We start from the raw sequence: 14,536 nt of genomic DNA on the forward strand, positions 1-14,536 counted from the left end.
AGATCTGCAGTTAAGTACCAAGTTTGCAGATAAACTCTTTCAGTTACTCAGGTTGAGTAAGACACCTTTGTGTATGAGCACAGACACATAAGAAGTCAGTGTAATAATTACAGAGGTGACAGCTACACTGAATGAGGCAGATTCCAGCCTCTGTTTCTGCCCAAGCATATGGTTGTATTCATTTTAAGCATTGGTCACTATTCTTACCATTTTTCCCCTCTGCTGAGCTGATCTGGTTTCACGGAGGCTGAACACGTTCCCACACACGGATATCTCTCTCCACACCCCTGGCTTGGAGTCTTCTGTAAATCCATTACGGGGGTGCATAACAAGAACTCCATTTGTGGTCAGTCCATCCATTTGCCCATCTGATGTCTTCCACTTTGCAGCTTTCTCCTAAGAGAAGTTACATCAATGAAAACTTTGCCTGAAGTGGAGCTATGAATTAGTTCAAATGTAAGCCTGCCTGCACTGAACTTGGAAGAAAAAAGAAACAGTTCCCTTACCCCAAGAAAGATGTTTTTTGAGGAGTCAAATCCTGCAGCATATATCCTTGCCGTAAAAGGAGGATTACGTTCACATATGATTCTGCAGGCAAACCTTGATATAGTGCTCTGCACAGACTGCGTATCTGAATTACTCTGACTTCCAGGAACCGTGTCTGTTACGACAAAATCTATAGGACTCTCTGTTGACCGACCAATCTGGAAAGGGATTAAAAAAAACCACCAAAACCTGTTTAGAAGTTTGCTTTTGGGTACAGGAATATCCAAGCTCAACAGATTTTAAAGTGATCAAGAAAAAAAACCAAACATGATATTTCAGTTTGAAGTATTCCCCTCCACCAATCTAAAGTTAGGATTCTAAAGTCTAATCTGAATTGATGAGTTATTCCACCTCCATGTGATCAAAGCTATTCTGAAGGCTGAGTACAGTCAACTGAAGGAAAGGGAAATAAAATGATGTAATTAAGTCAGTTCTGAGAAAATTTCCCATTGAAGGCTGCATCAGAAAGGTTACACTCAGGTCAGCTGGACCAGCTGCAGCAGCACCAAAACAGCTAGTAAGCCACATTAGAAGGAAGAAAAGTGATATTCAGCCACTTTGCGTGCTCAGAATATTCTGAACAATGCCAGACTAGATGGAGGTGTAAATGTAGGAAAATTAGACTATGTGAGCTCACTTCAGCTCTGGTGGGGCACTGAGAAGCAGAAAATCCATCAGGAAAGACCAGGTACAAGATGTCTGGGGTGGGAAGGGGTTATATTATAATAACATGCAGAGAACACAACAGGAACGCAACATCTGACTGTAACCAGATTTTTTAGCAGCTGTGCCTTCTTTTCTGGTTGCATGGAAGAATGAGTTTTGCAGTCCCACACAGCTCTACTGGGTTTGATAGTATTGCATGGGTTTCACTGCTTTTCCAGGCAACTCATCTTGTCCTTCTCCTTATAAAGCATAAAAGGAAGTTATATCCCTCTCCTAAACATCCATGTAGCCAGGTTTAAAGCCCACTTGCACACTACTACCTTTCACTCTCTCCTGGAGCTCTCCACAGCCTCTTATAAAATAGCTGGTTATATTAAAGACTGATTAACTGCTGGGCAGGAGACCCAAAAGCCTGAGGTGCTTTTTGGTGAGGGCTGGAGAGCTTTCATTAGACTGAACTGCTGCGTCAGAATGTATTTTTCCATTGCTTCTGAAGCAGGATAACCCATCAGTACACGTGGATTCCCACTGGCAATTTTAGAGCAGTATACATGCCACAGCACGCCTGAAGAGAGAACACTTACACACAAACAATAGCTTATGCTGCAGTTAGTTTGTTACAGCCCTTTCGCTCTGTTGTAGGTATTTGCAGTTGCACAGCAGCTTCCTCCACCACTTACCAACACCTCCCACCTCCTTAGAACATGCACTGGCGTCACAGCTAAATGCTGTGACAGCAAAACTCCTTGCCATAAATTAGTGACAACGACAACAACAATCAACGCAAGATCAGTCCAGGAATCAGAAGGAACAAAGCACACACACAAAAAAACCCCAAACAAAACCTTTCCTTTTGAGAAAAACAGGAAACTGCTACAAGATATGAGCACGCACCACAGCTGCAAATGTGTTTGTGGTTCCTTCTCACACATACAGGAACTGCAAAGTTGCTCTGAACTTTGGGCCTCCTCTCTCTACATTTCTCAATGCTCTAGACTTACTTCTGGGTTCACTTAAAGAGTTAGGAGTATTTTTCATATTAGTTGTGTCAAAAGCTTTCCTGTATTTACACACTGTATTTCTTCTACCTGATCTCCAACTGCCTGATCCCAAATTCCTTTGTAAATGCTAGAAGCAAAGTTCCAATTGCTTAAAGAGAACTGTGTACTTTATTCTTCATTTTGCAAGAAGGGACTAGGAAATAGGTTACGTGACTTGCAGACCAGCAATCAAAGGCAAAACTATAATCGTGTGCATTAGTCACAAAAGAACAACTTTCACCTCTGACCAAGCCTCAAAGAGACACACAGACATATAGCTTTGTTCAAATGATGGCCTTAAGAACAAACAGAATTAAATATTTCTGAATAGTAAAGCGCCGAAAGTGACACATCCAAACTTTTGGGTCTGAGGGAAAAAGCCTGTTGAGAGGATGTCTTGTTAGAAATTACCAAAAGCAAGAATACATTTATATATCATATTAACTTCACATACCTGGAACATATCTGTGTTGCTGTCATGTGTATATTCAACCACAACTGTCTGGGCCCGAGACAAAGTGTAAGATATGCTGTGTTGGTCCTTATTACTTATTGCCTATGGAAAAGAAGTCAAATATTATTGAACCAGTGAACAATAACTACTGAATACAGCAGCAAAACAGACAATGTATCTAACTGGGCTCTTGTTCTGCCCAATTAATGCATTAAGGCAGATGGTTGTTAGTGACACACCTGTAGTTAAACTTCACAAAAACCACTCCTGGCCATTAAAAAAAGCTGCAGGATTGATTCAGCAACAGACCAAACTGGTCTCTTTACTGCACACTGCAACAAAATACACGTAACCAAGACATATGAGTCATGCTTCATGTGAAAGCAATGCTGGCCTTGACACAAAAGAATAAAAACAACCGAGTGCAAAGACCAAAAGTGCATATAACACACCTTCATGCTCTTCTCAGCCTGAACTTCTCCAACAGCAAAGTTAGGACAAAAACTTACGGATTTCACTCTAGAAACGGAATCTGAGTTCATACTAAAATCAGTGATGATTAATAAGATGCATAGACAAAAATGTAACAAGCAGTGGTGGTAAACAAGGTAATATGGAGAAACTCAGCAGAGGTTGCAGAAGTTGTAGCAAAGTCATCTAGGTTTCCATTTGTTAGTCTGCAACTATGAAGAACTGAACAAGTAGTCTAAAATTGTTTCTAAATAGCACTTACTTGAAGATCATAAAGAATTAGGAAAAATAAATGTTCTTTTCACAGATCTCCAATAGATATAATTCCATTACAATAACTTCAGTTAGCAATACACTTTTGATTTCAGAATATTCAATGCCATTCCCTGAATTTAGGAATCAATATTCTTAAGTGGCAAGGTATTGAGAGAGTCAAGCACTTCACACTGCTGAATTTGTTCACGGGCCTGATCAACACTGGATCTTCTCTAAACATCCACTAAGCATTCTCAAATTCCCTTGGTTTTAGCAGAAATGCTCCATTTCTTATTGAACATAAGTGCACATATGCTTGAATGGCAGAGGTATTTAATGATAATACTTTCTCTATAATAGTTTTGCCATGAAATACAATTCAACTTCAGGACCGAATCCCACCCTTTACTGGTTCTTAATGGGAGCTCTAAAATTTATTATGAGCCATATAAAACTTGCCCTGCAAAATCCACCTGTCCTCACGCCTGAGAAACTCCTACCCATTCAGCCAAGTAGCAAGTGCACACGGAGCTTTGGCAAAGATCTTTTAAGACAGCTTCATGTGAAGCAAAGTTGGTCCTAAAACATGAATAAGCGCAAAACCAGGAGAGCTAGAACAGATGTCTGTAGTGAGTTTGGAAGGAAAACAGAATAGAAAACGTTTTACATGACTAGCCTATGCCCTGAACATTCACATTTCAAAACCAAACATTTTTCTTCCCGGACACAGCAAGGACTGGGCACCAGATTTCTTTTGCTAAATGGTGTCTTGCTAAGTCTGACAGGTACCAAAAAACCATGGATAAACATGAACCGTTCTTTTCACAGACAGAACTTCATGCTTTTTACATCCTTTCATCTCAGCATAACAGCAGTGACTTCAATGAACTCTTTACACAGCATCAGGAGACATAAGACTTAGCTAGACAAATCAAGCTTACCTTTGCTGCCTGAGGGGTACAGGCAATATGTACAGTGCTAGGTTTCACCCCATTTGCCTTGGGCCTTTTAAATAAAGCAAACCGACTTTTTCTTCTTCCTCTATCTCCATTTGGGAGAGACCCATTGTACCTATCAAAAAGCACAGAAAAAGAACAAGGTCCATCTTCCTGTATTACTTAGCTTCTTATGAGATACAGACCCGCAAGAACTTTCATTCCAAACACAAAGTCTTCTTAATTAGTAAGGTATTAATAATTACAGATTTCCAATTAACCACACCTATTTAAATCTGAGAATTGATAAATACAATACTGAAAATTGCCCACGGAATTACAGCATACACAAAGTTTGTAGGGCAAGGAATGCTACCCAGATTAATCCCAAAGCTACTATAGACAAACACAGGTGACTTGGGTCAGATGTCAGATGACATGAAAACAAGTGTGGTTATATGCATATCTGTAGCTTTATCTCCAAATGATGTGTTCATACTGTAAATGAAAGATTCTAAATACTCACCAACCCTGGTGGAGAGCTAGTATTTTATAGAACTTTGATTGAAATAAAAACCCATAAGGAATAGATATCCTGTCCTCTTAGACTCCAATTTAATCCCTTAGAAAACCCTCAGACTATCACTTTGAACATGTCAACATTAACGGGCCAGCTGGCAAACTTGTTGTTTGCACTTGGGTATTATAGTCTGCTACTATGTTCTTATAAAACTCCTTTCAGTTATCCTTGAAGTCCTAAGGACATTCTCCTTCCACATTATCACCTTAGTCATCTGTCTCAGCCCAACTTGGAACCAGCTGGGAAACCCTTCACAAACTGGCTGCCTTGGTCACAAAGTGCTTGTGTGGGAAGGACACAAGAGCTGAAAAAAAATCAACATCTATTCAAGTGTTTAGAGCTCTACATTCATGCTCATGTTGTCACAAAAAAGTACGTGTACTGCAGCGTCGTTTTCCAATATATTGCATTACGTATAACGCCTGTTTGCCACTGGAAAAGTTAACCCTCCCTTCACTCTCTCACCATATCAGCTACCAAAGTGAAGCCGATTAACTCACTGTTCACTTGCACACTCACTAGATACACTGCAAGAGAGAGTTTGAGAGGTTGTGAGACTGCCTCTCACAGCAACCTGCATTTTATCTGCCTTAAGTGCACCCTGACATTCTACATTCATTCTTGCTTCTAACCAAGACACAAACACTTACCCTAACACAATCAATTCACCATATTTTACTGGTGCTTTTGATGGATGATTTTCTTGATCAGGAGAAAACATGAGCTTAGCTAATGACTTCTTCTCAAATTTCAGGTCTCTGATCAAGAGTTGTGGCACACCTTTTTCATTATTTCCTGTAAAAACAAAGATAAAATTAAGGGTAAGAGAAAAGACTCGAATCCATCAATTACACAAGCCTGCACACTTATAGAGCAGATACAATATTTTGTGTTTTCCGTATTTTGGTTTTGCCTGAAATTTGAAAAACATAAAGCCGTATCAATTAAGGCTGAATTGCCTGGAAGAACTACCAGATCACACAGCCACACAAGTGCATTTAGAAAATTCCAGTATGGACTTGATAAAACATCCATAGTTGTTTTCCTTCAGGCTAGTTTTTAGTATAAATGGTATATAGCTTCATTTAGTATGTTTGGTTCAACTATCAAGAAGTAGAGCCATATGGAGATTAAAGAAACAAAACAAAACCAAAGCAAGACCATTCTATTAGCTAGAGTGGTGGAAGTTTTCATAGGAAGTATCTGATTCAGAGCTTTCCAAGAAATGTCTGGATTTGCAGATGGAAGGAGTCTACCATGCAACTTTGGGGTGTGCAATGTGAACTTTTGTGTTTAACCAGATACAGAAGTGATACAAACAGTTATTTTAAGAAGATTTCTGAGGGAATTCCACATAATTCTTAATGAGAACAGTGCCTTGAAGTGCAATTTTCATCATAGTTCTGCTTTGATGAATAGTTTATACTAGTATTTTTTTACAGCTTCTCATTAGTAACATTTCCAGACACCGCTGACCTACCCAGCCCATCCCTGACCTTCCTATAGACTCTATAGTATAGAGAAAGCCTACCCAACAGAGCACTTGCTCAGTAAAGAATAAAGCTGATGCTAGCCTGTTTGAGGCTTTTTTAAAACAAAAACAAGAACATTCCTTTGATTCATCCAAGTAAGTTTTCATATCAACTCAAAAAGCTATTAAGCTTTTTTACTACTGATGGTTAACATTCTGCCTTCTGTTCAAATACACATTTTGGCCCACATAATGTTTCTTGTATCCTGCCATCAACTTTGATCACAACTACAATGCTGTATTCTCTGTTTTCTTCTACCTCAACTAGACCGCAGATATTAGCAGAAAAGACGTCACATGCAGATTTTATCTACCCCATCTTCTGTCCTAACAGGGAAAAGGAAGCAGCAGCACTTGACATCCTGCTCACATTCGTTCAGAAGATGACGCAAAGATCCTTTACTGACACGATCTCTACCTACCCTCTCCCAGTCATCTTCGCTCCTTCACAGAGAAGCTTGGCCTTTGACATCTCTTCTAAACCTACCAATTTCTTATTCAGCACGGATATGTTGATCCCCACACCTCCAATCAGCTCATAGTCCTCTCTGAAAATTTAGTATGCTTTTTCATGCTTTTTTACATGCTGTCCCACGTATTTGGGAGGGCTTCACACAAATACGTGCAAAGACATCTTATTGTCCTACAAACTTTGGCTGTGACGCCTGCAAAACACAACCAGGAGGCCAAATCCAAACCTTTCTTTTTCCTTTCATTTCTCATTATTTCCCAAAACTCTCCTCCTTTGCTCTCAAATCTGGGTACCGTGGATTTCATAGTGCTTGAAATAAGAAGTTAACTGAAGACTCTCTTTGTGGTTAACATATGTGTAACATTATCACAAGGGTATCCTAACCCACTGCTAGATGTGTGAGTGCACTGTAATAAACCTGATGTGCACAAAACTATGGAAGTGTCTGCGTCCCATCTACATGACAGTTACACCAATATATTTCTGTTGCATAGGAACCAGTGGGCATTTTCACTGGCCAGCTCTCTGTGTTCGTGCTGTACTGTATCTATCATTCATCTGGTGCAGAAAGTGCCTTATACTGATCCAAGGATCCTCATCTGTCACAAAGGAACAGCACCAGCAGCACAGGAGAGAGCGAAGCAGTGCAGTTTGCTCCAAAGCATTTCTAGATTGCTGACCAACCTGTAGCAGTACATTGAATGGGATGGTGAGGGCATTTACTGTTGTAGGTGGGACCCAAGATTTTGCCTTTAGAATTCTAAAAGGAAGAATTTAAAGCAAATTTATATTAAAATGTTACCTAAAACTCCTACCATGCCAATAGTCATAACATATTGACACGGAGATTATCCTGTTTGATAAATGGAGCCCCGCAGCATTAGCTGTGTTCACAATTTTCATGTTTGCTATGGCCATCCATATTTTCATGTTTGCTATGGTCTTCCTTGCCTCCTGGCATCACAACCCCCTTGGAGTTCCACACCAGAAATTCTCTGAAACCACATACCTTGGGAGACACTGCAAGGGTGGTTTACTGACATTAACAGTAAACTATCTAGCTCTTGGTGTTTAACAGTGCTTGGTTCTCCAGCTACATTTCCTTTCTGAAGTATTTCTATTTAAGTGATCTTAAGCATTTATCTGTATATATCTATAAGGTTATAAATTAATTATGAAGTATTTCTACTATCAACTTGAGTATTTCTTTTTTTATGTTAAAAACTTCCTGCATCATAGTTGCTTATATATTGTCTTTTAAAACAGCTCCTATTTTTTTTTTCTCCTCCCCAAATGATTAACCTATTTTCTGCTTGAATATTGATCTCCTCAGCGGTACCTCTCCTGCGCTTCAGCCTTCTCCACATATAACTAATTTCATCTTAGCCATTGCATTTCACATGCAATGCTTCACATTTCTTTGCTAGAATATATAATGATTGTCCTTTGACTTGACATTTAACAACTCAGAAGAAACACTGCTATGAAATCTGTAGCACCACCTATTAGGATATAGCACAGGACTAGTAAATACCATGACAGGGTAAAAAAAGATTTGAATAGTATCCACCCAACACTATGGTCTTTGAAAAAGAGCTAATCCATTCACTTAGAGAAGGTGGGAAGGCAAACATTAAAAATAACCTTAACTTTTGCCATTAGTACAAGAAAAGGTTTGGCGTAACTTCTCCTCTCTTTCACCCAAGTGAACAATTTCACGGAAAACTAAAAAATTCCATCTCCCAATCAGTCAACTTCTGAAGTTTCATTAACTATGCATGAGGAGTTAAGGAAGACCCTACTTTAAAGAGTTGCTTAAACAGGTGGTCAGTCACCTACTCTTGAAAGATAACTGAGCAGAAACCATGAAAGGGGCCAACAGTTCCAAGTGACAGACTGCAGCAATGCAAGACGTTAACTAAAAAAAAATCTTAATACATGGAAAAGTGTCCAACATCTAACACTCAGCTCCCCCTCAATACATTTTTTTGTTTCACATCTAAATCCAGTCAAGTTTATTTTGAGACTGGTGCACACGACGGAAACCTACTTCTCATTTGACCTAAGGAAGGTTCGAGAGTTAGAAATCTATAACTACAATTAGTGGAACAGCTTGCTCGTACATTTTCAGAAACATGGCTTGAATGTTTGAACTTTTCTTTCACTATGTCTCAGAATCTCTATTAGCTGCACACACCACTTTCACAACTACTAACACCACCCAGCTAACCTCAACTCAAGCATATGCAAAATTCAGTGCCCCTACAAAAAAAAAAAAATCAGTACAACCTACACCCTGCTTCTCACGCAGTACGATCTGCCTGATGTACTGTACCCAAAAGGAAGACTCATTTCCTTCCCAGAAGTAAGAAAGATTAATCATATTCTTCCAGTGAGGTCCCAAAGACTAGTCCAAGTGAAATTTGATGTCTGCAAATAAAACTCAAGTGTTGTCCCACTGAAGATGAATCTAACAGGCCATGGGCTAACATCTCCAGTCCTGAAACAGAGCAGGCTTATGGATCATTCAAAGCTTGATAAAGCATTTAAGAACTTACGGGAGCGAATGCTCTTGAGTTGAGAGGGAGGATCAACTAATTTATATAGTGGGCCTTCTCTTGTAGTATAACCTGACCAGGTTTTATTTCTAGAATACTACAGAAGACTTCTTGAAAGTGTTAGGAAAGGTTAATTAAATATGTTAAAAGACAACTTAGCCCTGTAGCACCAGTACAGAACTAAGCAACTGACTGCTTAAAAAAATATGTGCAAGTTAGCTTTTTGCTGTGACCATTAATTTTGCAACAGCACCTCTGGCCACTGGTGGAGCAGGCTTCACTGAGTAGGCTCTGAACAACAGACTGTTCTGAGCTCCTCCAAGATCCTTCAACACTGACGTCAAGGTGTTAACTACAAGATCCCACCCCATCCAACATTCTTCCAAAATCATAGAACTGGTAGTGGCAAATTCTTCATGTCAAGATCTCTCCTGCTACAGAGACTAAAACCTGAAAACCCCCACCTGTGCACAGTCATGTATTACAGAATCAAAAAGATTTTGTGAGTAAAGCAGCTTGCACACAGAGAAAATAGGCTCAGAACAGCATTCTTTGATTGGGTAAGAGGTGAGCACAACTGTTTACAGTTAGCACCTGGAAAATGGAACAGGAAAATGGAATAGGAAGAACTCATGAACAAGTAATATATTTTTATTCTTAACACTGATTTCTCCAGAGCTGGGAGAAAGCTGATAGGAGGTAACCTGCACAATACTTGCTTGTGCAACTGTTTTTAGGGACTGGAAAGAGGCGACATCCAAACTGAAAAAGTATGGAAATCCTGTTTCTTGCAAGCTTTCTTGTTTAACATTCCCTTGAGCCACAGAAGGCCAAGATTGCTATGGCAGAAAACAAGCCACAGACTTCTGATTACATTCAAGCAGAAAGAAAAGCCGTATCACATTGTACTCTCTCCTGTCACATTCAAACACGAGTCTCCAAATCTGGAGGCAGACTATTCCCCAGGAAGACCTAGCAAACTGTGCCTCAGAGTAGATGAAGAGTTTAAGAGCTTGCCCACTTTCACTGAATATGCCATTTTCAGTGGGGGGCCTAGAGACATAATGAATTTTGGTTGGTTTTGAACTATCAGCTTTAGCTCACCAGCCGTCCTCAATCATTCAGCTGCCTTTTCTCATCATGAGACTATGAACATGATTAGTCTTTGGTGGCTTCTATAGGAAGTCTCCAGATCTTGTTTGCACTAAGGCACAGCACCTTGTGGTTAAGTTCGCTATTTAGTAGACCAAGAACAGCAGTATCTTAATGGTTAAAATGGGGTGGGGGAGGGGAGAACATAAATTCAATGAGCCCAAGCAGAGATTCATTAAACAGTCGGCTGTGAGCTAAAAATACTAGAATAAAAGTCTCTTTGTAATAAATTACCATCATTTTCTAAACACAGAGCCAGCATTATAGGCTGCTAGCAACTGTAGCTAGTGCCAGACTAGCCCTTTTCTAAAATACTGCATAAATAACTCCACTTTCACAGTATAAAAAGAAGTCCTCTGTCAATGAGTATATTAAAATAAAAATACACTGATTCACATGCAAAAATCGGAAATTTTTCCATTTTTACAATATTACCTTCTTTATGTTCTATATCTACATGTTCTAGGGTTTGGATTTTTTTGGCTTATAAAGTTCAAGACAACTTGTCTACTGATATTTTTATACAATTTGCTACTTGTAGTCCCTCCATTTACTACTCTTGCAATTCTCATACCCAGCTCTTGCTTCAGCAATTCTGTGTTAAATCAGGGGGATACGGACAAAATATAATCCAGCTCTTCTCACAGGCATGCAGTGACAGGACAAGAAGCAACAAACAAGCTGCAACACAGAAAATCCTGATTAGTTATTAGGGAAAAAAGTAATCCAGGGAGGCTGCGGAATCTCTCTTCTTGGAAATATTCAAACCTCAACTGCACATGATCCTGAACAACTTGATCTAAAGCTGTCCAGTCCCACTTTGAGCTGGGGAACTGGACCAGATAACCTGGACCAGCCCAAATTATTCTAGGAGAAGAATTCATTTTAGGAAGCCTGGCATAATTTTTTCAATCAACTGAAATATGCACCTTGGGTGCACTTCTGATCAGTTAGACATAAATTCTGAGCAAGTCCACTACCAAAAAAACTCCACATTTTATCCTCACCCTCCCAAGGTTTGCATGTTACTGTATAGAACTTTATTTTGATGTAAAACTCCGTATTGCTCTTCAAACAAAGAATTCACATCGAATAGTGCAGTTACCTGACTAAACACAAGCAGGACCCAAGTTTGCCAACATCCATTGACACAGTTAAGCCCCTCAATACTCCTGTCGATTTCTACTAGGTAATCTTCTGGCTGCGAGATCAGAAACTAAACTCCTCTGAAGGCATGCACAGCATTTCAGTGCTGCATATTCTTTTCTATGGATACATCTCATCCCTTCTACGGCAAAAATCATGGCTTCCAGATTTAAAGGACCAGAACACCTAAGTTAAAGTCACTGTGAAACACAAAGGGTCTACATGGAATACTAGTCTCTCAAGATGAATGTATTTGCAAGCATGGAAGAAGGAAGAGGCAATAAGTAATGATAGAGAAGTAAAAACAAAACAAAAAAAACCACAAAACAAACAAACGAACCCCCCCCAAACCAAACTGATTCATTCCCAGCAGACTGCCTTCTTGTTTGATTACAAGTCTCCATCAAGTCCAGGTTGCCAGATTTCAGAAACATGAGGTATGTTACTGCTGATCTACACTGGTGTGAGCAATGAGGAATCCGTTTCATCACTGCTTCTGAAAGCTGAGACATAGACTGGGAAATCACTTTCTTCTACATGATGGTGAAGTCAGCACTGGAAAGTTATTCTTCTTTAACTGTTTTTCTTAGCAATCTTTTTGGAAGCTTTTATTAAAATAGTTTTACTGAAGCGATCACCTGGCTAAAGGAACATGCAGAAGAGTACATGTTTATCAGCCAGAGTTTTCATGCTTCTCCCAGTTAACAGTTAAAAACAAACTCATATTTCCTTCACACACATACCTGGAAATTTAAGTTCAGCAGGTTCTATATTCCACTTTCAAGATTAGCCAGATCCTGTCTACAGCTTGCATCCTTCACTACAGATGCACAGGAAAGGTGTAGTAATGCAGCTGTGATATATTCAAATTGCATTGTCACTTTAGATCAGTAGCCGTACTTTACCTAAGGAAAGATAATATTTTCCTTTCTAGGAAAGGGAGTTTCTCAGCACTAAAAAAAAAAAAAAAGCAGCCTTGGGAGTGGGAAAAAAAAATCAGCTCAGCCTTTTGCATGGCTTATTCTTTCCTTAGTCTATACTGTTTGCATTTTCTTCTATAAGCTCTGAATAAGCTTAGTCATCCACTATATACACAAAAGTGTCTTCTGATATGAAAGTACTGAAAACATGACAACAAGGGCAAGCTCTGAAATGAGCAAGCAGTCTTTCCTGCAGAGGACACCAAGCATAAAACAATGCAAACTATCATCTGCTGTGCCTTGACAACATCTGTAAAATCTCAACAAACAGAATGAAAGTACATTTTTACCACAGACATCTGGCATTAGTAGGCTAGTCAACCTGAAAACGAGTCATGCAAGAGTCATAGCACAAAAAAGCTCCAAACGAACAACCAAAAATAAGACACATTGCCTGTCAACACTTTCAAAGGGGCAGCATTAACCTGATACACAAGAGCAAACCTACTGCTTTGCACAAAGACTACAGTTAACTTTTTCCGGTCTAAGAAACAGCAGTTTTAGTCGGGCTGGCATCAGGTGTCTTGCTTCAAGTTCTGTTTCAGTCTCAGAAGCAAATCTGAGCAGTTCTCAGCAGTTTCAGAAAAGTCGGGAAGAGAGTCGTGAGGACAAACATCCTTGTTCATTTAATAAGGCAAGTGTTTTATAGAAGACTTCTATTATAGGCACCTATATGAAAAATCTGTACTTTATGACAGCATTGAAAAATGGCATTCCTGTTCCGAAGATGGAAAAAGCCATCTAAGCACAGGGGCCTGATTTCAATCGACCTCTGCTAACTTCTGTCCTGTTATTCTGAACTGCCATTGACTGGATGAGAATGTGGCTGGGCATATTCAACCTGGAAGAGTTATGCAATGGCTAACAATCCACGCTGGCAGACTGACTAAAATAAATTCTGAAAATATTCCCCTGAAAAAAAAATCCAGCATTTTTTCAGTTACAAAAAGTAACAGCTGATCCTCCCCTGAGGAAACCACGACAGCCTCCTAGAGGTTACAAATGATGTAATTCAGGCTGCGTGTGGGAAGCTGAAAACATTTGTCTTTTAGCACAAGGTGTCTATTTTAAAGCTGTCACTGCAATATTATCTATAACCTTAATTAGCTGAGAAAAAGTTCTTCATCAGTTAAACTGCTGTATGTACATGCGGTCTGCAGCCCCTTACCACCCATGTCCTCCACGCCAGCTTTCAGGTGTACCAGTGACGAAACATGAGGCCAAGCTCCTCTGCTGAGCGCCCCTGCAGCATGGGGGACAAACGCTATGGGCCGAACTTGCTCCATCGGCTGAGCGACCTGTGGAAGTTATTCACACGAGCTACTTCAGAAGATTAATTTTGCAGCTTTCTACACAAGCTTTTGGCTGTTACAAGAAACTCTGTATGTTTTGTTAAAAAGGGACAGTTCTGATTTTATACCCAGATCATCAAATGAAGATTATACGACCTGTAACGTACAAAGCCATAAAAAAAATATAGCAGAGGCATTCTGATCGAACAATATTAGGTGTTCATTTGCCATAGCACTGCTTATTTGTATCTTCAGGGAGTCCCTTGCAAAAGTATAAGCATGAAAACAAAAAAAAAATTTGTACAATAAGGGTACTACATGGCAAAAGTATGGTTCTGACACAGAGGACTTTGTAGTCAGAAGCCTTTGAAATTATCCTCTTTACTGCCTTCAGACAAATTGCAGAGTACTACCTTAAAAATAAGCAGTCCCAACTTTCATTGCAAGTTGGTGACAGA

The 14,536-nt window shown here is 39.6% G+C and overlaps 1 protein-coding gene across 3 annotated transcripts in view; it reads right to left on the reverse strand.

Annotated features, from left to right (window-relative positions):
* PELI1 (pellino E3 ubiquitin protein ligase 1) overlaps positions 1-14,536 on the reverse strand; it is a 48,167-nt gene that overhangs the window by 5,227 nt on the left and 28,404 nt on the right. For 2 of the 3 annotated variants that reach the window (XM_065631170.1, XM_065631169.1), the window contains exons 2-6: positions 5,598-5,742; positions 4,374-4,503; positions 2,707-2,808; positions 507-704; positions 208-396 (exon numbers count right to left, since the gene is read on the reverse strand). In XM_065631170.1, coding sequence (XP_065487242.1) covers positions 208-396; positions 507-704; positions 2,707-2,808; positions 4,374-4,503; positions 5,598-5,668 — 690 coding nt within the window. In that variant the 5' untranslated portion in view covers positions 5,669-5,742. Of the gene's footprint in view, positions 1-207; positions 397-506; positions 705-2,706; positions 2,809-4,373; positions 4,504-5,597; positions 5,743-13,954; positions 14,085-14,536 lie in introns of all 3 variants that reach the window. The other variant, XM_065631168.1, reaches the window with a different exon arrangement.

This window comes from Caloenas nicobarica, chromosome 3, assembly GCF_036013445.1.
Source record: "Caloenas nicobarica isolate bCalNic1 chromosome 3, bCalNic1.hap1, whole genome shotgun sequence".
Taxonomy (NCBI): domain Eukaryota; kingdom Metazoa; phylum Chordata; class Aves; order Columbiformes; family Columbidae; genus Caloenas; species Caloenas nicobarica.